Here is a 25,753-nt window from a genome sequence, read left to right on the forward strand (position 1 = left end):
AAACTCGATTGTGTTTCTCTTGTGGTGGGAAAAAATATCGTGAGTTACGGAGATATTATGAAAAAAGATCTTCCTCAGTAATAAAATGTGAAGAAGATTATATTAATCGTTTCAAAGCAAATTTCGATTTAAACAAACAAAATATAGTATATGGAAGTTAAATCAACTATTCCTATGAGTGAATATAAACCACATCCTATCATTGATGATTATGAAGCATCCAAAGACGGAAATGTGAGACACATCAGAACAAAAAATCTCGTTGGTAATGTTACTATAAATGGATATCTCAGGTTCGGAGCCAGCAAAAATAATAAGCGCAGAAAATTAAATTATTACGTTCATAAATTTGTGTTCGAATGTTTTCATGGACTCATCAAAGACAATCTGGTCATAGATCATATTGATGGAAATAAACTTAATAATGAATTAACTAATCTTCGAGCCGTAACTCAGAGTGAAAATTGTTCTTCGGGCAATTCTGGAAGGCATCCGAAAGATTCCAAATCAGTTGAGTCGATAAATATAGAAACAAATGAAAAAATTGCATTTGAGTCGATAAATGCTGCTGCAAAATTTTATGAAATTAATGTAATATCGGTGTGGCGAGCAGCGGAGGGAATAATTCATAAAACTTTTTCCTATAATCTTGGCGAATGGATCAAATTCTCTTATATACGAATAATATTTGATTCAGAAATCGACGAAGAATAATTAAATACTGCAAAATTAATATAATGGATGAAGAAATAATAAACGATATCATTGTAGCGATTGATGATCTGAAGAAAAAAATAGATCTCCCATCGGATCTAGACACAAATAAAATTCGATCGGATTTTGAAACGATTATTCAGGGAAAACTCGAATATAAATATACCCTACCGTCAGAATATAAATTAATAAAAAAGATTCAAATTGCGATATATCAATCACTTGCGACAGTCAGCGATGATCGCATCGAGGATTTTGTTAAATTATCGATGTTGGTAGAAAATGCTAGATCGATTTTATCAGAAGCATATGAATCACGAAAAATTACAAGTTCGCGTGTCAGGCAGTTGAAAAAACTTGTTGATGAAAGTAAATTATCAAATTCCTGAATAACAAAAAAAAGATTAATTTTCCCTGGATTTTATTTATTTTTTTCGCCTATTTTTCCCACGGATACAGATTTAAAAATCTCCGACTTTCACGATTTGAAAATCTATGATTTTACCAGCAGATTGATACTTACAGTCTCTCCGCGAATATCAAGTAAATTACCCTTTTGATCAGTTAGTTTGAAATTTATTCTCGATAAAAATCGATTATGACATCGCAGGTAAAACGGATTCATTGGTTCCTTGATTATCAAGTAGCCGGGAGATGCACTTGGTGAAAATGAATACAATATAAATCCCTGATGGGCCTGATTCGATTCTGACGCATCAACATTGTAACTACCCTCGACAACGTCCGCGTGAAGATAAATCGCGATAACTTCCGTTATATTAACGATACCCGGCGAGATATGTCGTCCGCCACCAGTTGGATCATTATTGTGCTTGAGAATTAATTCTGAATATACTTGTTTGGCCCATGTGGCATGTAATTTCGGAAATAAATCATCGATGATATCAGTTACAGATTTTTTCATTTTATCAACGTTGTAACCGGGAAATTTGAAATTTGGTAGTGTTTCTTCGGTTAAATCATGTAGGTTCATGAATCTTTTTTTATTTCCCGCATCAATTTTCCGAATATAATCGTCAAGACCAAATTCTATTGTTTCATCATCGATAATTGCTTTAATAAGTATACCATGATAATATTTAAGGTCACTCACGATTCGATTCATACCTTTTATAAACGTTATAAGAGTATCACACCAGCCGGTTTTGTTTATAATACACTCATTAAATTGTGCTGTGAAAATCGTTAAATTCGTCTGAAAATCCTTATTAAATTTACTAATGGTTCTTTTTATGATATCTCCGGATATATAAATTTTTTCTTCGCTGGTAGGTGTTTGTTTCTCTGGCGGAGTGAATGCCATAAATATCGAATTATCAACAAATTTGCCAAAAGTAAATATTATTTTTCCGGTTTTATATTTTTCTATGAGATCAAGAGCGTTATCGATTAATTTGGCTCCTCTTACAGGATAATCTAGTGTAAGTCCATCAGTGATAAAATCTGTCATTTTTGGTTCCGTTTTATCTAGTAGATCTAATGATTTCGTATCATCAGGAGGGTCATCAGGAAGAGAATCTGGCCATCCTAATATATTTCTGATCGATGATTGGTAAATATCTACCATGTACGGCGATTTCACCTCTATCATCGATGACAACGTTGGATCATGTGAAGATATATTTATTCCCGGAGTAGCATCGCCAGTTATATTTGATATTCTCCTGGTAAATTCGTTATTTAGTTGATCAATCTCATAACTGCCAGTTGGTATACTGACATATGTCCAATCAGGTGTTCCATCAGGTTTATTCTTATTTGCAAAAACTAGTGAATTATTTGATTTCAAATTACCAAATGACGTCGATCTAACATTAGGCCAGCTGTTGTAGACGCGCAACTGCGTTAATGCAATTTCGTTAACGTTAATTGGCGTTGAAAAATTAATGCTAAATTCGGGTTTAGTTGAGCTTAACGATATTAACGTTGTTGTTGGCGGTGTCGTGTTTGTCACTATCTGGGCTAGCTCGGACATTATTAATATTCATTTGTTCAATCTCCGAATAAATGATAATCATTGCAGAAAATTCTAGATCGGATATAATGCCATCGTTGAGGCTTTCAGAAAGTAGCAGTGATAACTTCGAATATGCATCATTTATTTTAGCAAATTTACTTTTGTGCGCAGATAATTTTTCGTTTATGCACGATGATATTTTCCTTGCAATTATATTTAAAACACCCGCGATTGTTGTTGCTGACGAGATTATTATTGTTGCAGCGATTGGCGCTATCATTGTTACCGCGGATAAAATTATTCCTGCACCAGCAACAACAGCTGATATAGTGTATACTGCCACATCAATAGCAACTATTCTGCGCTGATATTTCTTTATTTTTTTTTGATAATTATCAAGGAGATTTTTTATCGAATCCTGCCATGATCGCGCCTGATTGTAACGGTAATCCGATGCGGTCATTTATTAGTTATTTATTTGGCTAATTCCTGGTAATTTCCTACTTTGATAGTTACCGTCTCATCAATTTCATCTGGAACACCAAATATTTCCAATCCCGATAAATATTCGAAAATTACAAAATATGGAATTGGCCCTGTAGTGGTTCTATCCGGTGGATTTAGATCGCATATTGTATCAACATTTTTATTTAGTGAAATAATAAAAAATCCAGGGTAGAATTCCTGAATTTTACTACCACGTTCCATCAACACATTGAATTTTATACTGGAAATAACATATACTCGATATATACCGGTAATTGGTACGGTAAAATAAAATCTACCGTTATCAGGGTTCCAATTACCATTATATGTCTTAAACACAAATGGTACATTACAAATAAGATTCTTTGTTTCTACTTCTTCTGGTATCGAAATTCGCGATAATCTTCCAAGTTTCATTGATGATAATTTTGTGCTGATTTCGTTGATGTTTGTTGTTAAGGCAAGAAATTTCTCATTGATAGCATTTATTTCTCTGTGATAAATTGACGGGTCGAGTTTCTTATGTGTTAGTTCAAACATTTTATTGATATTGTCGTTAACTTCCTTAATGGTTCTTTTTGTTTCTTCATGTGATACTTTATCTACTTTTTGTTGCAATAATTCACGTATATCATTTGATGTCTCACCTGTTTCGGAATTTGCATTATTCTTTCGAGACGCACTTATTTTCTCGATATCTTCGTTGATTTTTATTATTTTTTTATTAAGTTCGTCATGCGTAATTAATGCTGCATCCGTGAACTTCTTCATGTCTTCTTCGAGTTTTTTATCAATATTTTTTGATGCATCGTCGAATTTTTTAATATCGCTAAATAACTTATTAAGTCGCTTATTTATTTTATCTTGGGCGTCGACGTTTGATACTGACGCTGCTAATAATTCAGTATTTTTTTGTTTTATATTCACGATATCGTCTTTTAGTGGAAATTTCGCAATAATATCACTGATAGTTTGCACTACCGCTTCTGATTGACGAATATATTCGTCTCGCTTAACTATATCAGTTATTTTGATGTTACTAGTTTGTAATCGCCCTTCGGTATTTTGAAAAACAGCAACTTCACCAGGGTCAACTTCTGACAACGATAGAAGATTATTAATTTCGCTCCTGGTTGCGAACTTTGATGTATCGACGTCACCTGCGTCCTTTTTTTCTTTCCTAAAGAGAGATCTACCATAAATGTCAACCATGATATTTATCTAGGGTATATTCAAATAAAATTTTGCGATAGGAATTGGATGATTTTGAAATTGCTTCAAGGACGTTAATTGTTTCTGGGCCGCATATTGGTGGATCTGATAGTGTTTGTGTTGGAAGTGTTGAATACCAAACTGGAAGTTTTAATTTTGACACGTATTTGATAAATTCGTTCGGTGGCGCTAATCCGTAAGAATCGAAATAAATTATTTCACGTGGATTAATCGCGTAGGCAACCCAGTGAGTGCCAGGACCAGAACTTTTATCGAGATTTATTATTCCTGTCTCTGTGGAATTCGGTTTGTTAGGTAGTTGATCTCGCATAAATACGCCTCTGAAAAATTTTATTTTCTTTTTTTTTACTTCATTTATTAAATCTAAATTTGTGGCTGGTAGGCTCGACTTAGGCCGGATCCGTATGTGGGCCGTCTCAGGTAAAGGCCTGATCCTTGCGGTTGCATCAATTTTGCTAGAAGAGAGAAAGGGGAGAGAAATCCTCCCTTTTTTTTGCGATATCTTCCTCCGACGACCTTTTTTCCTAATACTGAACCCATCCCACTAAGTGCGCCTAATCCTATTGTTTTTGCGATCATAGGACCCGCTGCAGCTATTAATCCTGGAAGGGCTGCGAATAAAGGGAAAATCCCGCCTATTTTGATCATATCTCTTATTGCGTTTACTGAAAGATTTAAACGAACACCAGTATTTGCTGACTTGGCTTTGGTGAAATGTCCGTGTTGATTTTTAGTTAACGATAATTTGTTAGGTCCACCGTGAAGCTGATTACTTTTTAAGGTTAAACTTAAACCTCGTCGTGACGCTGTTGCTGATTGAAGTTTTTTCACCTGACCGGGTGTCAGAGTTACACTGACGTGATCGAATGGCATATTAATAATCACTTAATTTAAATCACATACTTTCTACGGGCGCGTCGATGACTCTCATTCTACCACTTATTCCTTCTAGGATCATTGTTCTGTCGCTAAGAATAACTGCAATTGCCCTTGCTGGTCCGTGTGTGTTAATTCTAGCTTTGAAATGAATATCGACAACCGATTGCTTTACCAAATCAAGATGTTCCAGGGAAAAATAATAGATAGGATAAAGATTATTAAAATCTAGCTGTGATATTTGCAATCCGGTATCAATATTTTGATCACGACCCATGAAACTTAGCAAGCGATGATACACGCGTGCCATGGAATTGTTGGCGTAATCGATGGCTATTTCTTCAGTTGGTTCCTGTTGACCGTTTATTCTTAATGATACGTTTGTTGCTGCAAATCGATCGAATATCATGTGACTGTGTTCCTGATCGTACCTATTTATATTCTGGAGAACAATAAAGATATGCCTCGGCGCAGAGGATCCATGTTGTGACGCAATTCGCCAGGTAAATATTCCGTCCATATTAACATCGATCGAGTCGGTCATTGTTGTCAACCAAGACATAACGGATTTTCCACCTTGATTCATAAACGACAATAATTTTTCTTCTATAATCATCGACGGTGTTATTGCTGGCATCCACAGGGTAATTTTATCAAGGACAACTTTACCGGCGTTCACACCAGTTTCCTGCCAGATGGCTCTATTATCATCGGAATCCCGAACAAAAGATATCGTATGTTTCGCTCCATAAATAACTTTTCTAAAATGTCTGCAAAATCCAAAAATATGAGATAACGGAATTGCACAAGAAAATCTTCGATCGTCCCCAATTAACATTTTATTTCGTGTTGCAAATCCAAGGTTGTAATTTCCAATTTGATTAATTATCATATTTTCAACGGGAGCAGCAGCACCAACGTCAGTATTCGGTCGCCTGACAAGAAAAGGAGCACTTTCAGGATGATCAGTGTTATCCTTGGCGAACATCATACTAGGTCCTGCTGATCTGGTAAAATCATCAGAGTATCTTGCTAGTCCTATTATCGTTGTTGCTATATCAACGTTATTCGTGATCGATTCAATTTCTTTTCCATCGATCATGTAAGTGGCGTTTTTGAATAATGCCATGATACCGTTATTGACAAATCCTATCTTATGAGCCGCAGCAAAATTGGCATCATCAGCATTTCTAACAATTTTTCCAACAAATTCGATATAAGCCTCTGATGGAAGAAAATATCTTGTTGTATCGTGAACTTGTATTTCTTTCCGGTTTCTTGAATTTGGCTCAACTACATTGTATGAAAAATACTGAAAATTTTGAACTGACGTATCCTTACTTACTGGCTCGTCCATGTCAAATACCTCATCTGACACTTGTGCGAACATTATTACTAATAATATCGTCTAAATACGAAAGATAGAATTTACACTAACAGTATCATTTCATCTAAATTTGGAAATTGTTACATATTTTCTACGGGAGCGTCAATAACTTTCATTCTACCACTGACACCTTCCAGGATCATTGTTCTGTCACTGAGAATAACTGCAATTGCCCTTGCATCTCCTCCTGTGTTAATTCTGGCGTTGAAATGAATATCGACTACCGACTGCCTTACCAAATCAAGATGTTCCAAGGAAAAATAATAGATAGGATAGAGAGTATTAAAATCTAGTTGTGATATTTGCAAACCGGTATCAATATTTTGATCGCGTCCCATAAAACTTAGTAATCGATGATACGCGCGTGCCGTGGAATTGTTGGCGTAATCGATGGCTATTTCCTCGGTTGGTTCTTGTTGGCCGTTTATTCTTAATGATACGTTTGTTGCCGCAAATCGATCGAATATCATGTGACTGTGCAATTGGTCGTATCTATTTATATTTTGGAAAACAACAAAGATATGTCTCGGCGCGGAGGATCCTTGTTGTGAAGCAATCTGCCAAGTAAATAATCCGTTAACATTAATATCTGTGGAATCGGTTGTTGTTGTCAACCAGGATATAATGGATTTTCCACCTTGATTCATAAACGACAATAATTTTTCTTCTATAATCATCGACGGTGTCATTGCTGGCATCCACAGGGTAATTTTTTCAAGGACAACTTTACCAGCATCACCAGCTTCTCGCCAAATAGCCCTATCGTCATCGACATTTCTAACGAAAGATATTGTATGATTTACGCCATAAATAACTTTTCTAAAATGTCTGCAAAATCCAAAAATATGAGATAACGGAATTGCACAGGAAAATCTTCGATCATCCCCAACTAACATTTTATTTCGTGTTGCAAATCCAAGATTGTAATTGGTATTATTACCAACTATTATATCTTCGAGAGTAAGAAGATTAACACCAACACGATTTCTGGGTATTCTTTTTTCATATGGAAAATTATCAGGACTATTAGAGTTATCTTTGGTGAACATCATACTAGGTCCGGCCGACCTGGTAAAATCATCAGAGTATCTTGCTAGTCCTATGATCGTCGTTGCTATATCAACATTATTTGTAATTGATTCAATTTCATTTCCATCGATCATGTAAGTAAAATTATTGAATAATGCCATAATGCCGTTATTAACAAATCCAACTTTAAAATTCGGCCCAAAGTTGGTATTGTCGGTTTTAACAATTTTTCCAACAAATTCGATATAAGCCTCTGATGGAAGAAAATATCTTGTTGTATCATGAACTTGTATTTCTTTCCGGTTTCTTGAATTTGGATCAACTACATCGTATGAAAAATACTGGAAATCTCGCATTGATGTATCCCTACCTACTGGTTCATCCATGTCAAATACTTCATTTGATACCTGCGCGAACATTTATTACTAATAATATCGTCTAAAACGAATACCACTTCCTGAAACAAAACTTGTATTTGCCGGATTTGTATTAGCAACTTCCTGCACTAGATTTGTTATAGCAGCTTCTTGTTCTAGATCATTTATTTTTTTATTTGCCGCTTCATTTATGACCCTACTAACTTCGGGCGGCATTTCGCTGGTAATTGGTAATTTGACGGGTTGTTTTTTACGTACTAAACTTAATATTTTATTTTTGATAGCGTTGAAGCCTTTACTAGCCAAATTACCGATACCAGAAACAGCGGTCTCACCTATTTTTCCTATCGCTTTCAATCCTAATTGTTTTACCATTGGTCCAATTTTAGGTATTACTCGAGTAACTAGACTTCCAATGATATCGCCGAATCCATTACCGTGAATATATTTATATACTGGCAATCTAGAGTTTACTATGCGGACCTGTCTGGGTCTGCGTTGATGTTTATGAATAATCATATTATTCCAATTATGTTGTTTTAATCAATGAGTTCGTCGATAAATTCCTTATAAATGTGAGAATTAATGATGCCACCACGGAATAATCGCTGACAAATATCTGATGCTTCGTTGACTATTTCACGAGAGTTATTTCCGGCTCGTTTTCCTCCAATTAATACTTCAAGGCGAGATACGTCGTTGACAACACTATTGGGACAAACTGAATATCCACTTCCATATCCGCTTCCTGATGATCCTGGTTTAGGTGATGACATTGGTGAGAAAAAATCTTCCTCTTCTTCTTCTATACCCATTTCTTTTACTTGTTTATAAAATTTTTTGAATCCGGGATCATAAGGATCTATTCTCTCTCCTCTTCTGGCAAAATACACAACAGGTATCCATTGTTCAGGGGTGTATTTATCTATTTTGTTAGGTTGTAAATATTTACCTCTATCGCTATATTTAGCGGCAATTTCAATTGATTTGTTGGATTGTAGTTTAGTAAATCCAATTGGTGTAAAATCTGCTTTGGGATTACTATTATAAAGTTCTGAAAATTGTATTGATCCAGTAGGAGCCGGTTCATTTGCAAATGTTTCAAATTTTTTATATCTCTCATCATCACTTCTAACCTGAGATAAATTAAACTTTATCCGATATATTGCTTTATTCCAGTTATCCTTATTATTATAATGTTTCTTTCCTTCCGTCGTTAAATGTGTCGAGTAGTTAAAACTTCGATTTGCATAATATCCAAGTTCATCAATATTATTAGGGTCAATTTTTCCTAAACCTTCACTTATCTCGTTAAAACCGTCGGGTGTAAAAAACTTAATTTTCATATTCGCAAGAGGATCGCTTTTTGCTAATTTTGCTTCTAGTTCTTTCTTTTCTTCGCTTTCTTTTTTTAATCGTTCTTGTTCTGTTATTATTTGTTGTCGTTGTTCTTTTTCTTCTTCATCTCTTATTCGTCGTATTTCTGCTTTTTTTTCTTCTTCTATTTCTTCTTCTTTTTCTCCACTTAGATATTTAAACATTTCCTTTTGTTTTTCTTCTTCCCGCCAATCCGGTGATAACGGTTTTCCAGATTGATATAATTCTTCTTGAAATTTCTCTCTTTCTTTTTTCAATAACTTTTCTATTTTTTTTGTTTGTACTTGTTTTTGTAATTCTAGTTTTTGTGCTTGTGCTTGTATTTTATCCTGACGAACTTGTGTTTGTTCTTGATGAATTTGATCAAGTTGACCAGGAACAATTCGAGTATGTTGCTCGATATCTCTTGTCATAGGAATAAACCCAAGATCTCTAAGTTCCTTATCCTCTTTTTGTTTACCATATGCAACTTGTTCGATAATTCCAGTAACTGGACTTAACCATTTTGACGATACTTCACCAATATGATGTTGTGAATCATCATACTCACGAACTTTTTTCTTAAATAATTTTTTCGTCGGAATAAGCTTCTTTACTGCCGCTAATTGCTTTCGCGCTAATTTAGCAGATTGAGGTTCTCCAACTGTGCTAATTTTTTTACTCATCTTATTTTTAACGATATTGTTTTATTGTAAAATAAAATTAGTATCCGCAATAAACAAATAAATTTTACCACCCCCCCCCTAAATTTTGTTAAATTTTTTTTTGTCCAAAAATGCAGTCCCGGGCGAAATTTTACTGATTAATTTGCAAAGGAAGGTTTATTTTTGAATTCTGAGGGTTGTACGGAAAAGTTTTGTTTGGAAGGGTTAAATCGGTCTGTGCCACCTGGTCTGTAGCCCCCCTCTGCTGCTGGTCTTGATGATCTTGAAGACTGTCTTCTTAGATGATGTATTGTCTTCTAAACATGTCTACTGGAGCTGAAATTTCTCATTCAGTAGTCTCTGTGTGGCAGCATTATTCTCATCAACATTGATTTTAACGTGTGGTGGGACCGAGGGTTTTGGATGGAGCTGATGTGTCAGAGTCTATAGACTGCAATGTTTTCTTCAACATTCTCAGAATTTGCATCAATTATTTTAAGGTGGCTGCGAAGTTCTTTGACAAATGTCTATTTCATATCTTTGTGTTTCAATTTAGAAACATTAAACTATTTGGGCATTATTTTCCTTTTATTGTTGTCTGCTAGGCTGAATCCAGATATTGTGCTTGGAGACTATAAACCTGTGGTCAGTCAAGCATTCTTCACTTTCTATGGTCCTTATCATTCATATCTTTGCTGTGTATTCTCCTGACAATGATGTTGTCAATGCGATGCCAATGCTCAGAGCATGGGTGCTTCTGAAATGGTTTGTTGTAGTTTGGCAGGCGGAAGATTGTGTTGATGACTAGAAAGTAATATTCGGTGAATTTTCTCAGCAGGAGAAGGCTTTGTTGCATCTGATAATGACACCTGGCCATGTCTGGTGATCTTTGGCAAATTGGACATTGAAGACAGAAAATATGTGTATCTTGTCTGCCTTCAATACTTCTGCAATAAGAAACTCTAGGTCTTTATAAAATTTAATAAATAAAATGTGCCCTTCATCTGTGTCAACTCTGATACTGAACTCACCATGGAAGATGATCTTGTCTACCTTCAACACTTCTGTTTTAAGGGAATCCGGGTCTTCACAAAATATGTACTTGATCTCATCTGGGATAGTTATGGTGGGTGCACAGGTGCTGATGAAAGCTGTACATCATTGCATGTAACATGGAAGTTAGGGTCCATTACCACTGTGTCATATACTGAGTAGCAGCCTAGTGACACCAGTGTTTTCTACTGAACTGCACAATAGTGAAAACTGTGCATATACTATGCTGGAACGATCAAAGTTGGTGAAACGTTCATTTTAAAAAGGAAAATAGATGTAATATTAAGCTTAATATTGTTTTCTTACTGACAAGCATTGAAAAACTAAAATACAATGGTTTCATTTTGGTCAAGAGATCAACAAAAATATAGCGTCATTTCTAGAACTCTGGTATAAAAAGCATGTTACAATGATGTATACACGGACACATATACACACATAGTGAAACTCCTGAAGAGTGAACCCTTAGCATAGCGGAATCCCCTCAGGACTGAAATGTTTTTGAGTCTCCAATTCTTCATTTGTTATTATCCTCTTTTCCTAGGAAACTCAGCTCTTTATACTGAAGCCAGTTCTGATTCTAAATACAAGATTTCCACTAAATTAGACCGCTTCCTCCTGTAAACTGCGGAGCATTGAAACCATTTCTGATATTCATCAACAAAAACAAGATTTTAAATTAGTTACTGTTGTGCACATACTGGCTGTTAGTATGGCACCATTTTCATTTAGGACAAAGAAGACATCATTAGAAGTCTTTTGATGCAAACCCCGTGTCATAATGATCATCCATTCAGGGGAGTCATGACAACAAGGATTTTAAGATAGTTGGTGTGGCATTCATATTGGATGCACACCTGGCACTATTTTCATTTAGGAACAACCAGGTATCATAACAAGTCTGTTGGTTCAATCCCCTTGCTGGTGAAGGGATTGCAATATTTTCAAATATGTATACTATGGTGACCATATTGAAGTCATTTTCATAAAGGACCAAATAGACACCATAAAAACTCTTTTGGTATTGTTATATATATATATATATATATATATATATATATATATATATATATATATAGTTTCTATAAATTTCGGTAAAATATTTTCGTAACTTTTTTCTTGGTTGTAAACTGTAATGAATATGTTTTTTAAGATTGTGTATAATTGTGCTCTGTATAAAGCACAAATTACATAGGATCTATAAATAGTTGTTTACATACGTGTTGACATTTAATACTTATACTCATAATAATAAACCTTAAAATGGCACTATTGGCATAGTTTCTCAGTGACTGAAGGGATATGGAAATTTAGAGAAGAATAATGTGGCTTGCGTAAGATTAGGTGACTCAATAGTGTATTTGGCCATTGCAAAATACAATCACCATTTACGACGTATATAAGGAGAAAGTTAAACATTCAGTTTGATTTGGATTTCTGGGGCCATTCACACTTTTTGTGTTCCGGATGTAAGTCTACAGACATATTTTATAGTGTACTAAGATATTTGTCGTGAGAAAAAACATTTGTTTGGACTGTTCAGTGGTGATAGAAAGTGTTCATTATTTGGACTAATATTATTCTGGAACTGTTCTAAGTTATTCAAAAGAATTCTGGACAACGCCATCACAGTTTTTGAAGGACCAGTACATTTCCGGTATTGAAATTATGTAGGACTTTTCATTCGTTTAGGAGTTTCAAAAACTTTTATAAGGACAAATTTGGATTCGCTTCATTATATTGTAAGTTCCTCTCACACTTTTCATTTATTGCTATTAAACTTAATTATTTGTTGAGTTTTACAAAACTTTTTGGTTTTGCTTCTTTTCTGTTACTTAAGTTTCTAACAATATCAAAATGACTTTCCTAGACGTGCCAATATTGAAAAATATCAAAATCAGGACTTTGCCTCCAATTCAACATTAAAAATCGGGAGGCCGGGTAAAAAATCAGGAGGTACAAGAGTAAGGTGTATATATCATGATAAAGATGTTTATTTTTGTTTTTTCTGTCCATTGTACATGTATGTCGCAGATTTGCATTTCTGTAAAAGTTCATCCTTTATTTATCATTGGGAGCCAAATTTGCTAACAAGAAAATCTTCCAAGGTTGATTCTGACAGGCTCTTTCTTTGGCTGTTCTTTTTTTTCTTCTGACCATTAAGAATGCTCTCTCAGCATTGCAGACTCTGTGCAGAATTGAAAGTATTAATATCATTACTCTCCCAAGGGGTGGAAACAACAGTTGGCCAGATCCATCCTTTTTTTTCCTGAGAGCAACCCACTGATGATCTGCTCTTTCCACATTCAATTCTGCATCTAACTTGTAGATTTGGTAAAACGGAAACTCTCTAGAGCAGATTATCAGTGTTGATTCCTTCCATTTGGCTGAAGAAAAAAAGCCAGGTCCTTCAACTTTCTAGAGCAGATCATCAGTGTAGATTCCTTCAATTCGGCTGGAGAAAAAGGCCAGATCCTGAAACTCTATAGAGCAGATCATCAGAGTTGATTCCTTCCATTTGGCTGGTGAAAAAGGCCAGGTCCTTAAACTCTCTAGAGCAGATCGCCAGTGTTGGTTCCTTCCATTTGGCTGGAGAAAAAGGCCAGGTCCTTAAATGATACATACAATTATTTAGACATATCTGCATAGCTTGCATGAATGAGTCATCCTTTAGTGGAAATTTATCCTTCATGTATGACAGTGATTGGATCAGAAATGCCCTACAGTGCATTCTTGTCTGTAACTGTGCTTCATTATCATCTTCTCTAGAAGCTTGTTTACCATGGCAAATTCCAGTGTCCTCATGTTGTTAAGATCTTTGTTTGCACCATTTGTGCTTAGCTGTTGCACTGTGTTTATTAATGTCATTTAGACTGTCATATCGTATTGAGAGATGCTGTGAATAACATTGGCAGAATGCATGATAGGACCCGCGAGTCAGTGGATGAATGAAAGCTAACTGCTTCTCCTAATCACTCCTATATTATTGATCCCATTTCTTTTTCTTGGCTGGTGAAAATTTGTCAGTTACTTCCTTTTCTTCTTTTTTGCGCTTCTTGCTGTCCATTATGTTGATGTGATTTGCTGATGAGGTCGGATAAAGAGAAGTACACTGTGAAACAATCTCTTTGTACTGGGAGGTGATAAACGGAAATCAAGCCGGATATGCTGAAGTACTAAGAAATAAACTAGGCACCAAAATACCAGATACAGAAATAGGGAAACAGAAATGATGATTCTGTGTTTAGAAAAAATACGCATTTATATTTCTTCAGGATTGTTCCAATCTTTACAGTAGTTTTGGCAGGTCTGCTTTCATTTGTGAGAGGTAGCTAAAACAATATTTTCAAGAAGGCAATATATTGGCATTGATCAGTACCATTTTAATTTAGGATCAACAAATCATTTTGAGCCTTTTATTTAAAAACCCCATCTGATCTGAGAGTTATACTGGAGATCTGATTTAAGTATTCATTCAGGAGAAGTAATGGCAACACAGTTTTCAAGCTGGCCACTGTGGCAGCCATATCAGATATCACATCAATAACAGTTTCATTTAAGGCTAACCAAACCTTGTAAAAAGTGTTCTGATGAAGGCATGTGTCAATATTACTTTAGAGTCATGAGGAGTAGTGATAACATTTTCAAAATGGTCATTGCTTCAGCCATATTGGACCTCACATCAGTTTCATTTAGGACCAACTGGATAACATCATATGAAGTCTTTTAGTGACAACCTCATGCTGATAAGACCATGCAATCAGAAGAAACACCAATAAAACGATTATGAAGGTGGATTCTGTGGTGGTCATTTTGGAAGTCATATCAGCACCATTATCATTTAAGACGAACCAGACAAACTAATAAGTCTTTGAGCGAAAACCCTAAGTCAATATGACTTTCTGTTCAGGTAGAATCGTGCAAACACGATTTTCTAGATAGCAGCTGTGGTGGCCATATTGGATTAGCACCATTTTTATTTAGCACCAGCTAGACTTCATAAGAAGTCTTTTTCTGCAAAATCCATGCTGATGTGACCATGTAGCAATAACAAGATTTCAAGATAGTTGCAGTGGCAGCCATGCTGGGTAACATATCAGCATGATTTTCATTTAAGTCCTACTAGAAATCATACAAAGCCTTTTAGTCAAAGGCCCATTTTGATATGACCATCCATTCAGAAGGAGCGACAATAACAAGATTTTCACTGTGGTGGCCATACTGTATGTATCATCAGCAACAATTTCATTTCAGACCAACTTGACCATAGAATAAATGTCTTGTGAAGTCCTAACAATGGTTTAGGAGAGTAGCCGTCACAAAAGTACCGCCTATACTAACCTATAAGGTAAGACCACCTGCAAACTGCACAGACCCAGATCTGCTGTTGCGTAATGTGCAAAAAGATCTGGGCCTGTTCAGTTTGTTAGGAGTAGACAGTAGAACAAAGAATATAGACCCTGATTTGCAGGTGCAATATTCTATGGCAGATCAGGATCTTTGTTGTTTGCAGTTGGTCTCGACTTACAAGTGAGTACTTGCATTACACTATTGTACGGACAGATGATGGATCATTATGTACATGCATTTATGTAGCTACGACTGTCAAATGTTTCCCTTCACATGTCAAGATGTCAGAACAACCAGCTAAGTGTTGTATGATTGAACAATCCTTTCAGATAAAATTAGTCTGATCAATGAGTACAGTGTGTATAACATGGTAGTTGGGAGCCATATAACCTTACCGTGTTATAGACTCAACCATGTTATAAGCAACCAGTCAGTTAGATGAAGAAAATGATGCATGTACCCCAAAACATTTGCAGGGGGGTAGGTACTAGGTACTATATGCTGGTGGTAAAATATGTGCTTCATCTGTACAGTTACCATCTTAAATCGATGCATATTAAATGAGAAATACACCTGTAGTGAAAACAGAAGGAATATATAATAGTTATATAGAGAAACGCAAATTGGTACAAATATGTGTATACTGGTTATATATATATATATATATATATATATATATATATATATATATATATATATATATATATATATATATATATATATATATATATATATATATATGTCTAATGTATATCATGAATAGAGAATCAATATATTGTACTCACCCGCGAATCTCATCATTTACATTGAATCCACAATACAAGTGATTCCATCGAAAATATGCACACACAGAGATTTAAATTATTCAATAATTTTGTCACAGGTCGTATTGGTCTGAATTCAGTGGGAAAATATAGCTTAAATAATGTAATGAATGACGAAGCTAATTTACCTTATAGTACAACCCAAGTCAGTAAAAGTTAGTTTGTGTTTTAGGCCGTCGTTGGTAGTGTTTGCAAGCATAAACATTTTCCTTGCAAAAAGCAAACTTTCACAGAACAGTTACCATGTTCCTGTCAGGTTGTAAAATGCAAACATCCATCAGATTCCATTAGTTTTATTTAAGTTTGGTACTGACTTCCTTTGAAGAACAGTTCTATGTTTTTATTGAAGACTGTAGTCGGCTTTCTTTGATGAAGTGTGTACGCATTCCTGAAGTCACAGCTAAAGGACACATTTGGAGAACCCAAAAAATGCCCATTTCTTTTTGTGGCGGTAACATCAAATAATTGTATTTCATGATTGAGACTGACTTTTTTCATTTGCTAAGTACGTTTTCAAAACAATTGGTGCTTCAAAGGTAATCTGTTTTCTTTGAAATATCAGCAAACTATTTTATCTGGGTATATTTTTAAAAGGGAATTGGCCGTCATTTGGTCTATTCTAGTTACTGTTACTCCCTGCGTATTGAATAAACCAATAAGTGTTTTTTTGTCTTACATTTGTGGTAGCAGTGTGATGCTGCTTTCCTCGCATGCGTCAGAAATTTAAAAAAGGGTCAACAGACGATAGAAACGCAGGTGTTCTGGTCTGATGACAGAAATTATTACAGAAAATGCGAGTGTTCGGAAGGATTTAATTCTGAATGAAAAGAAGAGGAATTTTACTTATCATCCACATATAAATGTCAGTCTATATGTAAATATATTAATTACGAGCGATCACCCAAATATCTGACGAACGATAGATTACGAGATAATGCCTCGTCCGGTCGATCTCCGTTACCAGAAATGTCAACAATATAAAAACGGATATCTCACGGACAGTACTCAGGCAGCATGTCAAGATAAGTGGATTATGATATAACAATGTACTGTTTAGATGGTTTGTCAATATGGACAAAGAATTTGTTCACATAACAAAATATAAATTTCAGTACATTTTATATCCAGTTTGCAGCTTCCTTTCATGGGGCCGCTGAATTTCTCCACTCCAAACGAATGGTTGTATATACAAGTTAAGCAGCCAACAATGTCGTCAATAAACAAAAATCGCCAGATGGTATACTTTGCTGCCAAGAGGTGGAAAAAATCCAAGTTTGCGACATTGCCGAAGCTGTATGCGATCCCAGAATAGACTTTTTATACATTATTTTTCGTACTTTTAAGAAGAAAAATTACTTTTTCGTGTAGGAGAAAAATACATATAAAATTTCAGGAGCATTGCCATGATCGTCTTGTATTATTCATACGCGATCTCTTGCAAAAAATGGTAATAAACGTTTTACGTTTTTTTCGTTTTTTTAGAAAGAAATTTGTTCGTGTATGAGAAAGAAAAAACAAACATATATATGAAATTTCTGGTACTACACCACGACCGTGATATATCCGAATTCGTGTTAAAATAGAGCATGCTATAGCAGGGTAACACGGTATGAATTTTCCCAAATACCTTGATTGAAGAAATTAGGGTGAAAATTTGACATAGGTGCATGTACTGTTTAAGATATTGTAAAGAAAATGGAATTCTACAAAAATGAATTTGAAATTAAAAATGATGTAAACAAGTGTCCTTTCAATAATTCCTGCAAATCTGAGAAATTGAAAGAACTAGTGTGGCAGTGGTTTAGTCATGCTAGGACCAAAAACATTTCCAATTGCAGACCCTATCATCAAAGAAAAGCTTATTGGTTTTGTCAAAGAAATAGCAAGTTTGAACTTTAAATGATCCAATGGATCATTAAATAACATGCTACTTGATGAAGGACTCACAGTCAGTGGTATGGGGGGGGGGGGTGTTGATAAGGAAGAATATTAAGTGAGAAATACCAGAAATTTTATTAGTGAGTATAGTCCTAATAATGTATTTAATTGTGATGAAACTTGACTCAATACAGTTAAAAAGTAGATCTTTCCTCAAATGTTTCTTGTCATGAGGACTGTATTTCTATGTGCATCAACTGGGTTCATGTTACAGGATGTAATTGTTGGAAGGAACATATGTTGTTCAGCTCATGTATTATCAAATATTATCCACCCCACTCCCCCAAATTAGCAGGTTCATTAACTGTGTGCACTCTAATGCACACATACACCAATGTTATGTCATAATGACAATATCATCCTCTCTCTCATCACATTAGTGGTTGGAATTTGTTTGGCACCAGCAGATATGGGTCTATGCAGATTAAAGCCAACTTGACTTATAATAAGCAAGTATATACAATATTGCAAAAGACATTTGACAAAAGATCATTTCCGGAATGTGTACAATCTGTCAGATATTAAAAGATTCAAGAGGGTTTTTATATGAAAATTTATAACTAAAGTTTCAGTTAGAAAAAGAATAATAACAAGTTTGCAATGTGGATTCTTATAAAAATGATGGGTTACACAGATAATGTTCATGTATGAAGCATCAAGGTGAAAGTAAATTTGTTCTTAACAAGATATGGTAATTAAAAAGATTTTTTGGTCCTTAAAGTGTATACTCAATTTTCTACTGAATCGTGTCAAAATTCTGTCTTTGAAGTTGTTTCATAATTTTCATAATCTTATTTGTTTAGACTTGCATCATCAATAAAAATACATACAAAACATTACAAATGCTGAAAACTCTCTATAATCTATTAGTGCCTTCCAGTATTTTGTAAATTTGAAACAAAATGAACAAACAGAAGCAGTCAAGCTACAAAACATCACTCAACTCTCTGAATAGTGTAAGAGAGATAACTCTGTCTTGATTCAGTATACTGTCCATGTAACTTGTTTCATGGGATTTACCCTGCCAATGGTACGCTCCTCAAGTGCCTGTCTGGATTGTTCTGCAAAGGAAATAGCAAGAATATAATAAAATTAGGGACTGAATTAAAAAGAAAACATGTTGATAAATTTAATGTTTGACACTAGTAATCAGCTAGTCTGGGTCAACAAGCTCCCTTCAGTTTTCATCACAATGCACCAGAAGCTAAACGAGGTCGCACAATAAGAATGAAGTAACACATAATTGAACCTCCCATCTGGATAATCAGCCTTCTCATCAGCTGTTCGCATCTGGTGCAAAAACCTTTACGTTTACAAATTTTATCACTCTATCCATCAACTTCTACAACACTCCCTTTTGGTTAAATTGTTCCATTCAATTTTATTTGTAAATTAAATTTTAAGCATGCAACTTCAAAGGAAAATGAAAAAGATGGATGATAGAAGGTGCAAGTGAAAGTTGAAATATCCAAGAATAATCAGGTTGCCACCTATCGAATATCCATAGTCCAGGAGATTCGGAAACTGCTCCAAAAAGAGACAGTCAGCCATTTTGTTTTTTCTACTAGGAGGAGAGCGGTATAGGCAGAAAAAAATGGACTGATCTTTGCTTCTTTATGTCTTGTGATAATATAATTTTTTCCTTCTACCAAAACTTAGAAACCCTATAAATTTTAAAATTGTCACAAATCTATTGAAAAATGGATTTTAATGACTCCCCATCCAGCCTGCCTAATGCTAATATAGAAAAAAATTTAACAAATGTAAGAAGTATCTTATTTTTCTTTTCTTGGATAGTTATTTCCTGTTTGTGCTTTTACAAATCAACCCAAATACACAAGGGAACAAGTTTAAGATTGGCAGGAAATGTGGATTATGCTCTGACCTATGCAGACATTATAGTACATGTATTGCCTCTAATGTGCTTGGAAAATGATTATTCTAAAGTGATTCTTTTAAGCCATAGGTTACTGTCTGAATCTAAAGTTGTTCAGTGCTCGATTTTCAGGTTTTGACGGTAACTATCCTGCATATCATGATAGTTAATGCCTCTGAAATTGTTTAATTACCATTTTGTGGATGCAAGTGGCATTTCCTAAATTAAGCACTCAGAGTAATGCAGTTGTCATTCTCTAAGCATTACATCTCCCTCAATATTGATCAAATACAAACACATTCGGAATATAGCAGTTGTGATGTTCTCCAAGCGGTATAGTTATTACAGAAGCAGTGTTAGTACAAAAGATGGCTGAAGGGTAAACCCAGATAGTTACTAAACCAGTCAGTAGACACTTTCAAGCACGTAACTACCAATTTAAATGCCTTATTTCAAAGTGCATTAGAAGATATGTAAAGAAAAAAGGTATGTAATTAAAACCTGATTTGACACCTTGACCTTGCATATAAAATAATGAAAGTGATATAAGATGTCATCAAACAGAGAAGCATACAAGTAATGTGGTTTAACCCTGTACATTGTTGTTTTTGTTGTTGTTAAAGGGTTTAACACCAATTTTCAGCAGAAGATACACTATACATGGTGGCTAGTATAAATGGTGGCAGAATAACCCAGGAAAACTCTGGACAGAACCCCTGACAAACGAGAATCTACCAGCAGGCTTTCTCACATACCAAAATTGGCTCTTCCCGAGACTCGAACCCACACAGACATCTTCATGTGACAGTTTCGGTTTTTATGTTGGTTTTAATTATATTTTTAACCTATTATTGGCTATAATATGCCAAAGAAATGGGAGCTTAGTGCTTTTACCAACGATACACCATGTCATCTGAGATAATGTTGCTCCATTTATTATAAGTACATAAGTACACCAAGCCTCATTCATTTATTTTAAACATCTCCTGGGTTAGAAGGCAGAAGGGCAAATGTGGCTGAAACCTAAAATTTAGAACTGTGAATTCATTCACAATCAAACTTTCTAAAATTAAAATAGCCAGATTTCAAGAATTTAATATGCAATTGTTGGTTTTAATAAAATATAAATGGCAGTTTTTAAGAAATATATATGTAAATCAGTGACTAGAGTATAGTCCATATTTCTGAAGAGGTCATTTATGCACAAACTACCTGTAATTTTAGGGCACCCATGGAAGAGAAGAATGGATATTTTGAGGCAGAACTGTAACACTGCTTCCACTGCTTTATCGGTCAGCTCTCTACATCCATCCATGTGAATATCCTACTAGTTAGAAAGAATTTCCTGGAATCCGAGCTCTCTGTTGAACCAAATTATGTTTGGAGTTTTCTAAAACCGTGAAGAAATGTGGTCGGAGAATGATATCATGTAAATACATTTTCTCAAAATGTCTCAAAAATAACCTCCCTCGACCTGCAGTCACCAACACATAACTCACCAAAAACAAGGATATGTCTTTCAGAAAGGGTAAAATCAAAAATAAATTTACAACTGCAAATAATATCAACTATACTGTTTTGAATTTGACAACACAAGTACTGACCTCCCTTTCATAAGGCATCTGAACTTGAGTAAAATGACTCAACCAAATTTTTCATCGCTTGATACAATGTTCAAAAGCCTGTTATTAAACATTCTGTTTTAAGGTTATATGGTCTGAAAATTTTACCTGAGCATGCATTCAGTCTTGAGACATTTTATGACAGTCAGACCGGACAATGAAAGTTTCATGACGAAAAAACAGCGATGTCTCAGAAATAGTGCTCATCAACATGCAAAGTCTTTGAACAAATGCATGCCAAGTATATCATAGTAGCCAGTTTTTTGTGATGGAGTTTAGAAATCATTGTAATAAATGTACCAGTCATACTTCATGACTATACATGCAGACATGTTGAAGAAAATGAGTACAGATAGGTGTAAAACAAAATATAAACAACACTGACAATGACGACAACAAGTTTTGCACAAGTTATACATACATTCCACAAATGCTTCATAGGCAAATTAAAAAGTTTAAATTGGAGGAAGTAGCTGATCGTGTGATTTAAAGCACAGTATAGATTCTAAGAATTAATTGACTTGTGCTATTTAGATACTTCAAATGAAGGACAAGTGACTTGGAACTTATATTTGTCCAGCATAAATTCTACTCATCCTATACTTATGTATAATACTGAAGTTTCCTCTTTGTATGTTTTATTAATGATCTGGCAAGGTCTCTATGTTCAAGCTTTTCTTATGTCTATTCATGTTTTAAACATATATATATCGAAAACTTTTATGATGAAATTTCACTGATTTTTTCCTTATTTCACCTCGTAAACCAAAAGTAAGGATAATTTTGAGTTTGGTATTGATAGATATTTGCACACAAAACATGGCACAATGGACTCATCATATTAGTCCAGCTAATTAAATTTGACAAACCATGCTCATTAAAGTTTCTCATTTCTTGATCACTCGAAGAATAATACTACTTCTTTTGCAATTTGTTTTCTCTTCTTGTATTTTAAACTTTATTCCTTTTTGTTTTGTCTCACAGTGCAACACAACAAAAACTTTCTTATGTCAAACATGCCTACTGCTCAGGTTGTTGTAGGTAGCATCAAAATCCTTTTGCAAAGAACAAAATTAACCAATTGACAAATCAGTCTATATTGTCTTTAATGTCATTCAATTACAAAATAAACTGTGTTAAATGAAAGCTTGTTGGTAACCAATTGCTAAATCTGACGCACTTAAGACCTAAACACAGGTAATAAAGAAATATTATGGGATAGTTATGTAAATGTGAGCTAATTTAAATGACATCCAATGATTTAATATCTTCCTGAAAATGGACACATGTAACCAGACAGCAACAAACAATGTTATTTCTGCCAGTTATGTTATGACTGTTGAGACATATCCTTAACAAAGCATGCCAATGATTAGCTATGTCTTTTTCACATTAATATCTGATAAATTGTTTAAAACTGTAATTGTCCAATTAGGTAAACTTGAAAAAAGTCACTTGCCCTTCCTCATATCATTTATTAATTTGACTCTATCTATATATACATATGACAGTAAAATCTTTGATTATAAGGATGACACTTCTCCAGACTTTTTGACTTTACGGACCACTGCAGTCTACATAGATTATGCAATTTATTCTGTGTACATTTACGTTATCCATACATCAAATTATATGAAAACAATCCATAACTCCTGATGAATCAGAAGAAGTATGCTTAATATAGGTTCATTTCTATTAGGAATGAAAATATACCAATATGCCAAATATCAACATGTATCATGATACACAAGATGCTATGATAAAGAAGCAAACAACTAATACATTACTCATGGTCATTGAAGATTGAAGTTTAAAAGTAACTTTCGTAAGGTAATTATTGTTTGAATCAATTATCCATTTAAAGTATTGATGTGTGTATTAAAATGGTAGAATTATCAATGCCTCATTACATTGAATCATTTCATCCCTATTATAATAAAACCTCAGTTTGCAGAACGTTTTAAAAAGAGACGGTTTAAAATAGGTTAAGGCTTGATGCAGGTGAACTTTAAGGCAAATTTGACTTATTAACGTATAGGTATGTGTACATCCTGATTGCAAGTTAAAACTACTTTTATGTATTGCTCCATTTTATGTAATCCTCATTTCCAATTGGTGTCAGAGGAAACGTATATAACCCATAAAATTGTGTCGTTAACAGTTTATGAAATATGTATCTCCACTATCTGAACCAATATCATTACACAATCAGTACAAAATAATTACACTTCTACTGTTTTCATTTGTATGTAATGGAAAAAACGCTCCTTTTCCAACTGGTGCCACATTTATGTGGCAGGAGGTAGTAGCCTACTGCCGAGCTCTGTATCAGCAAGGTCAGGTATGATACAGTAAAGTGAATAGTATTATAGAAAGGTAGACAGATATAGCTCTACAATGATACAAAATAATCTGGACATTTTAGTTGCACTGCAAAATATATTATTGGACCCGTTTGTTTTCCTGCTCAAACTTCACCCATGGTCAGAATCCGACTTTGTGTCCGGATTTTAGAATGTTTGGCCTCATATCTAAAGCACACCAGTCTGAATTGCACACAGACAGGAGAATCATTGCCAAAAGTAGGATAAGGTGGGCATTTGGAAGAAAGAGTGGTCTTGATACGAAAATGATGTGTCCGATAAGCAACAAAAAAACCCACCAAACAAAATAACTCCAATTTTTACCCTTCCGATCATACACAAGCAATATAACCAATGGGAATGATGTTTATAACGCAATTTGGTATCAGTTTAAAGGAAAATCTGTTGGAAGTCAATTATAGTATATTTAAAAAAGGTCATATTCCTAAATATTACAGCATGTTAGAAGAATATTCATAAAAGAAAATACACATTACAAATCTTATAAGACAGAACTACAGTTGAAAATTCCTCACCCTCCAATTTTAGATGTAAGTTTTGATCTTCATTGTTACCTTTTGTGCTCAGTTATGCCACAATTGATGTTTTGGACATCATCGCTCATTAGTTATAGAAAGCATAGTGTAACTTTTTATACTACAAACATTTAGTTGGTATAGCAATTACAGAACTTTGATAACTTGAAGAAATGCAGTTTGAATATTCAATTGTATCAAGTTTTTTTAGATCACCGGTAAATGATGGCATTAATCTCCAATGAAATAAAGTCTTTATGTGACTGATTTATGATGTATTATTTAATGAGGATTTTATTGTATGAGCAGTCAGTCCATCTTTATGTTCTGTCTAAATTCAAAGTTCAAATGAACATGATGCAAACCTTGGTGTGTGCAAAATTCACACTCTGCAATAATCTGCTATTTCGTCCAAAAGCTTCCAGTGACAGATATGTAAGCTCCTGACATCCTCCAACATTGAGATACTGCAGATGGCGACAGTTATGAGACAGTGAGACTATGGCCTCATCTGTGTTATTTAGACAGCGACGCAAATACGCAGTCTGCAAGAAACAACAGGACTGGGCCAGACTTATCACACCTTAAGAAAAAAAGAATGAATCAGTCTTTTGAATTTATTTATTGATAGATGTTAAGCTAGAGATTTTATACAATCAAATGGTGCAGTCATCAGGGCGTGGTAATGAAGTTGTCACTTCCAATTCAAAATCTAACATTTAATAAACTTTGCCATGAATAATAAAAAAACCCACAAAATTATCTTTCTTTTTATCTTTAGAGTAACTTTGAAAAGTAAAAACTACACAAAATTTTACTTATGTTTCAATTTTGTTTTAATGAGTAACATCAATTTGTTGTACAGCTAATCAATAATGCAAAAAGAAAGGTATACATAACATAAAACATTTCTGCTGCCAAAGATTTCACTTTGATAAAAGTATTTCATTACTGTAAATTTTGCCAGATACCAGTATATTGTTTTGCAATTGAAAAATGGGTATATTGTATGAATTGGATGTACCCTTTTCCTGGAACCCCAACTGCAGTTTCTGTGTCTAGGGAAAACTGTCATTAACAATGTTATTAA

The 25,753-nt window shown here is 34.5% G+C and overlaps 1 protein-coding gene across 1 annotated transcript in view; it reads right to left on the reverse strand.

The window, feature by feature from the left end:
- Positions 1-13,600: 13,600 nt before the first annotated feature.
- LOC149786406 (uncharacterized) overlaps positions 13,601-25,753 on the reverse strand; it is a 33,954-nt gene continuing 21,801 nt past the window's right edge. The window contains exons 4-6 of the mRNA XM_089975933.1: positions 25,029-25,246; positions 19,287-19,327; positions 13,601-13,763 (exon numbers count right to left, since the gene is read on the reverse strand). Coding sequence (XP_089832059.1) covers positions 13,601-13,763; positions 19,287-19,327; positions 25,029-25,246 — 422 coding nt within the window. The remainder of the gene's footprint in view (positions 13,764-19,286; positions 19,328-25,028; positions 25,247-25,753) is intronic.

Source organism: Sinohyriopsis cumingii, chromosome 12 (genome assembly GCF_028554795.1).
Source record: "Sinohyriopsis cumingii isolate HCF-2022 chromosome 12, ASM2855479v2, whole genome shotgun sequence".
Classification (NCBI taxonomy): Eukaryota; Metazoa; Mollusca; class Bivalvia; order Unionida; family Unionidae; genus Sinohyriopsis; species Sinohyriopsis cumingii.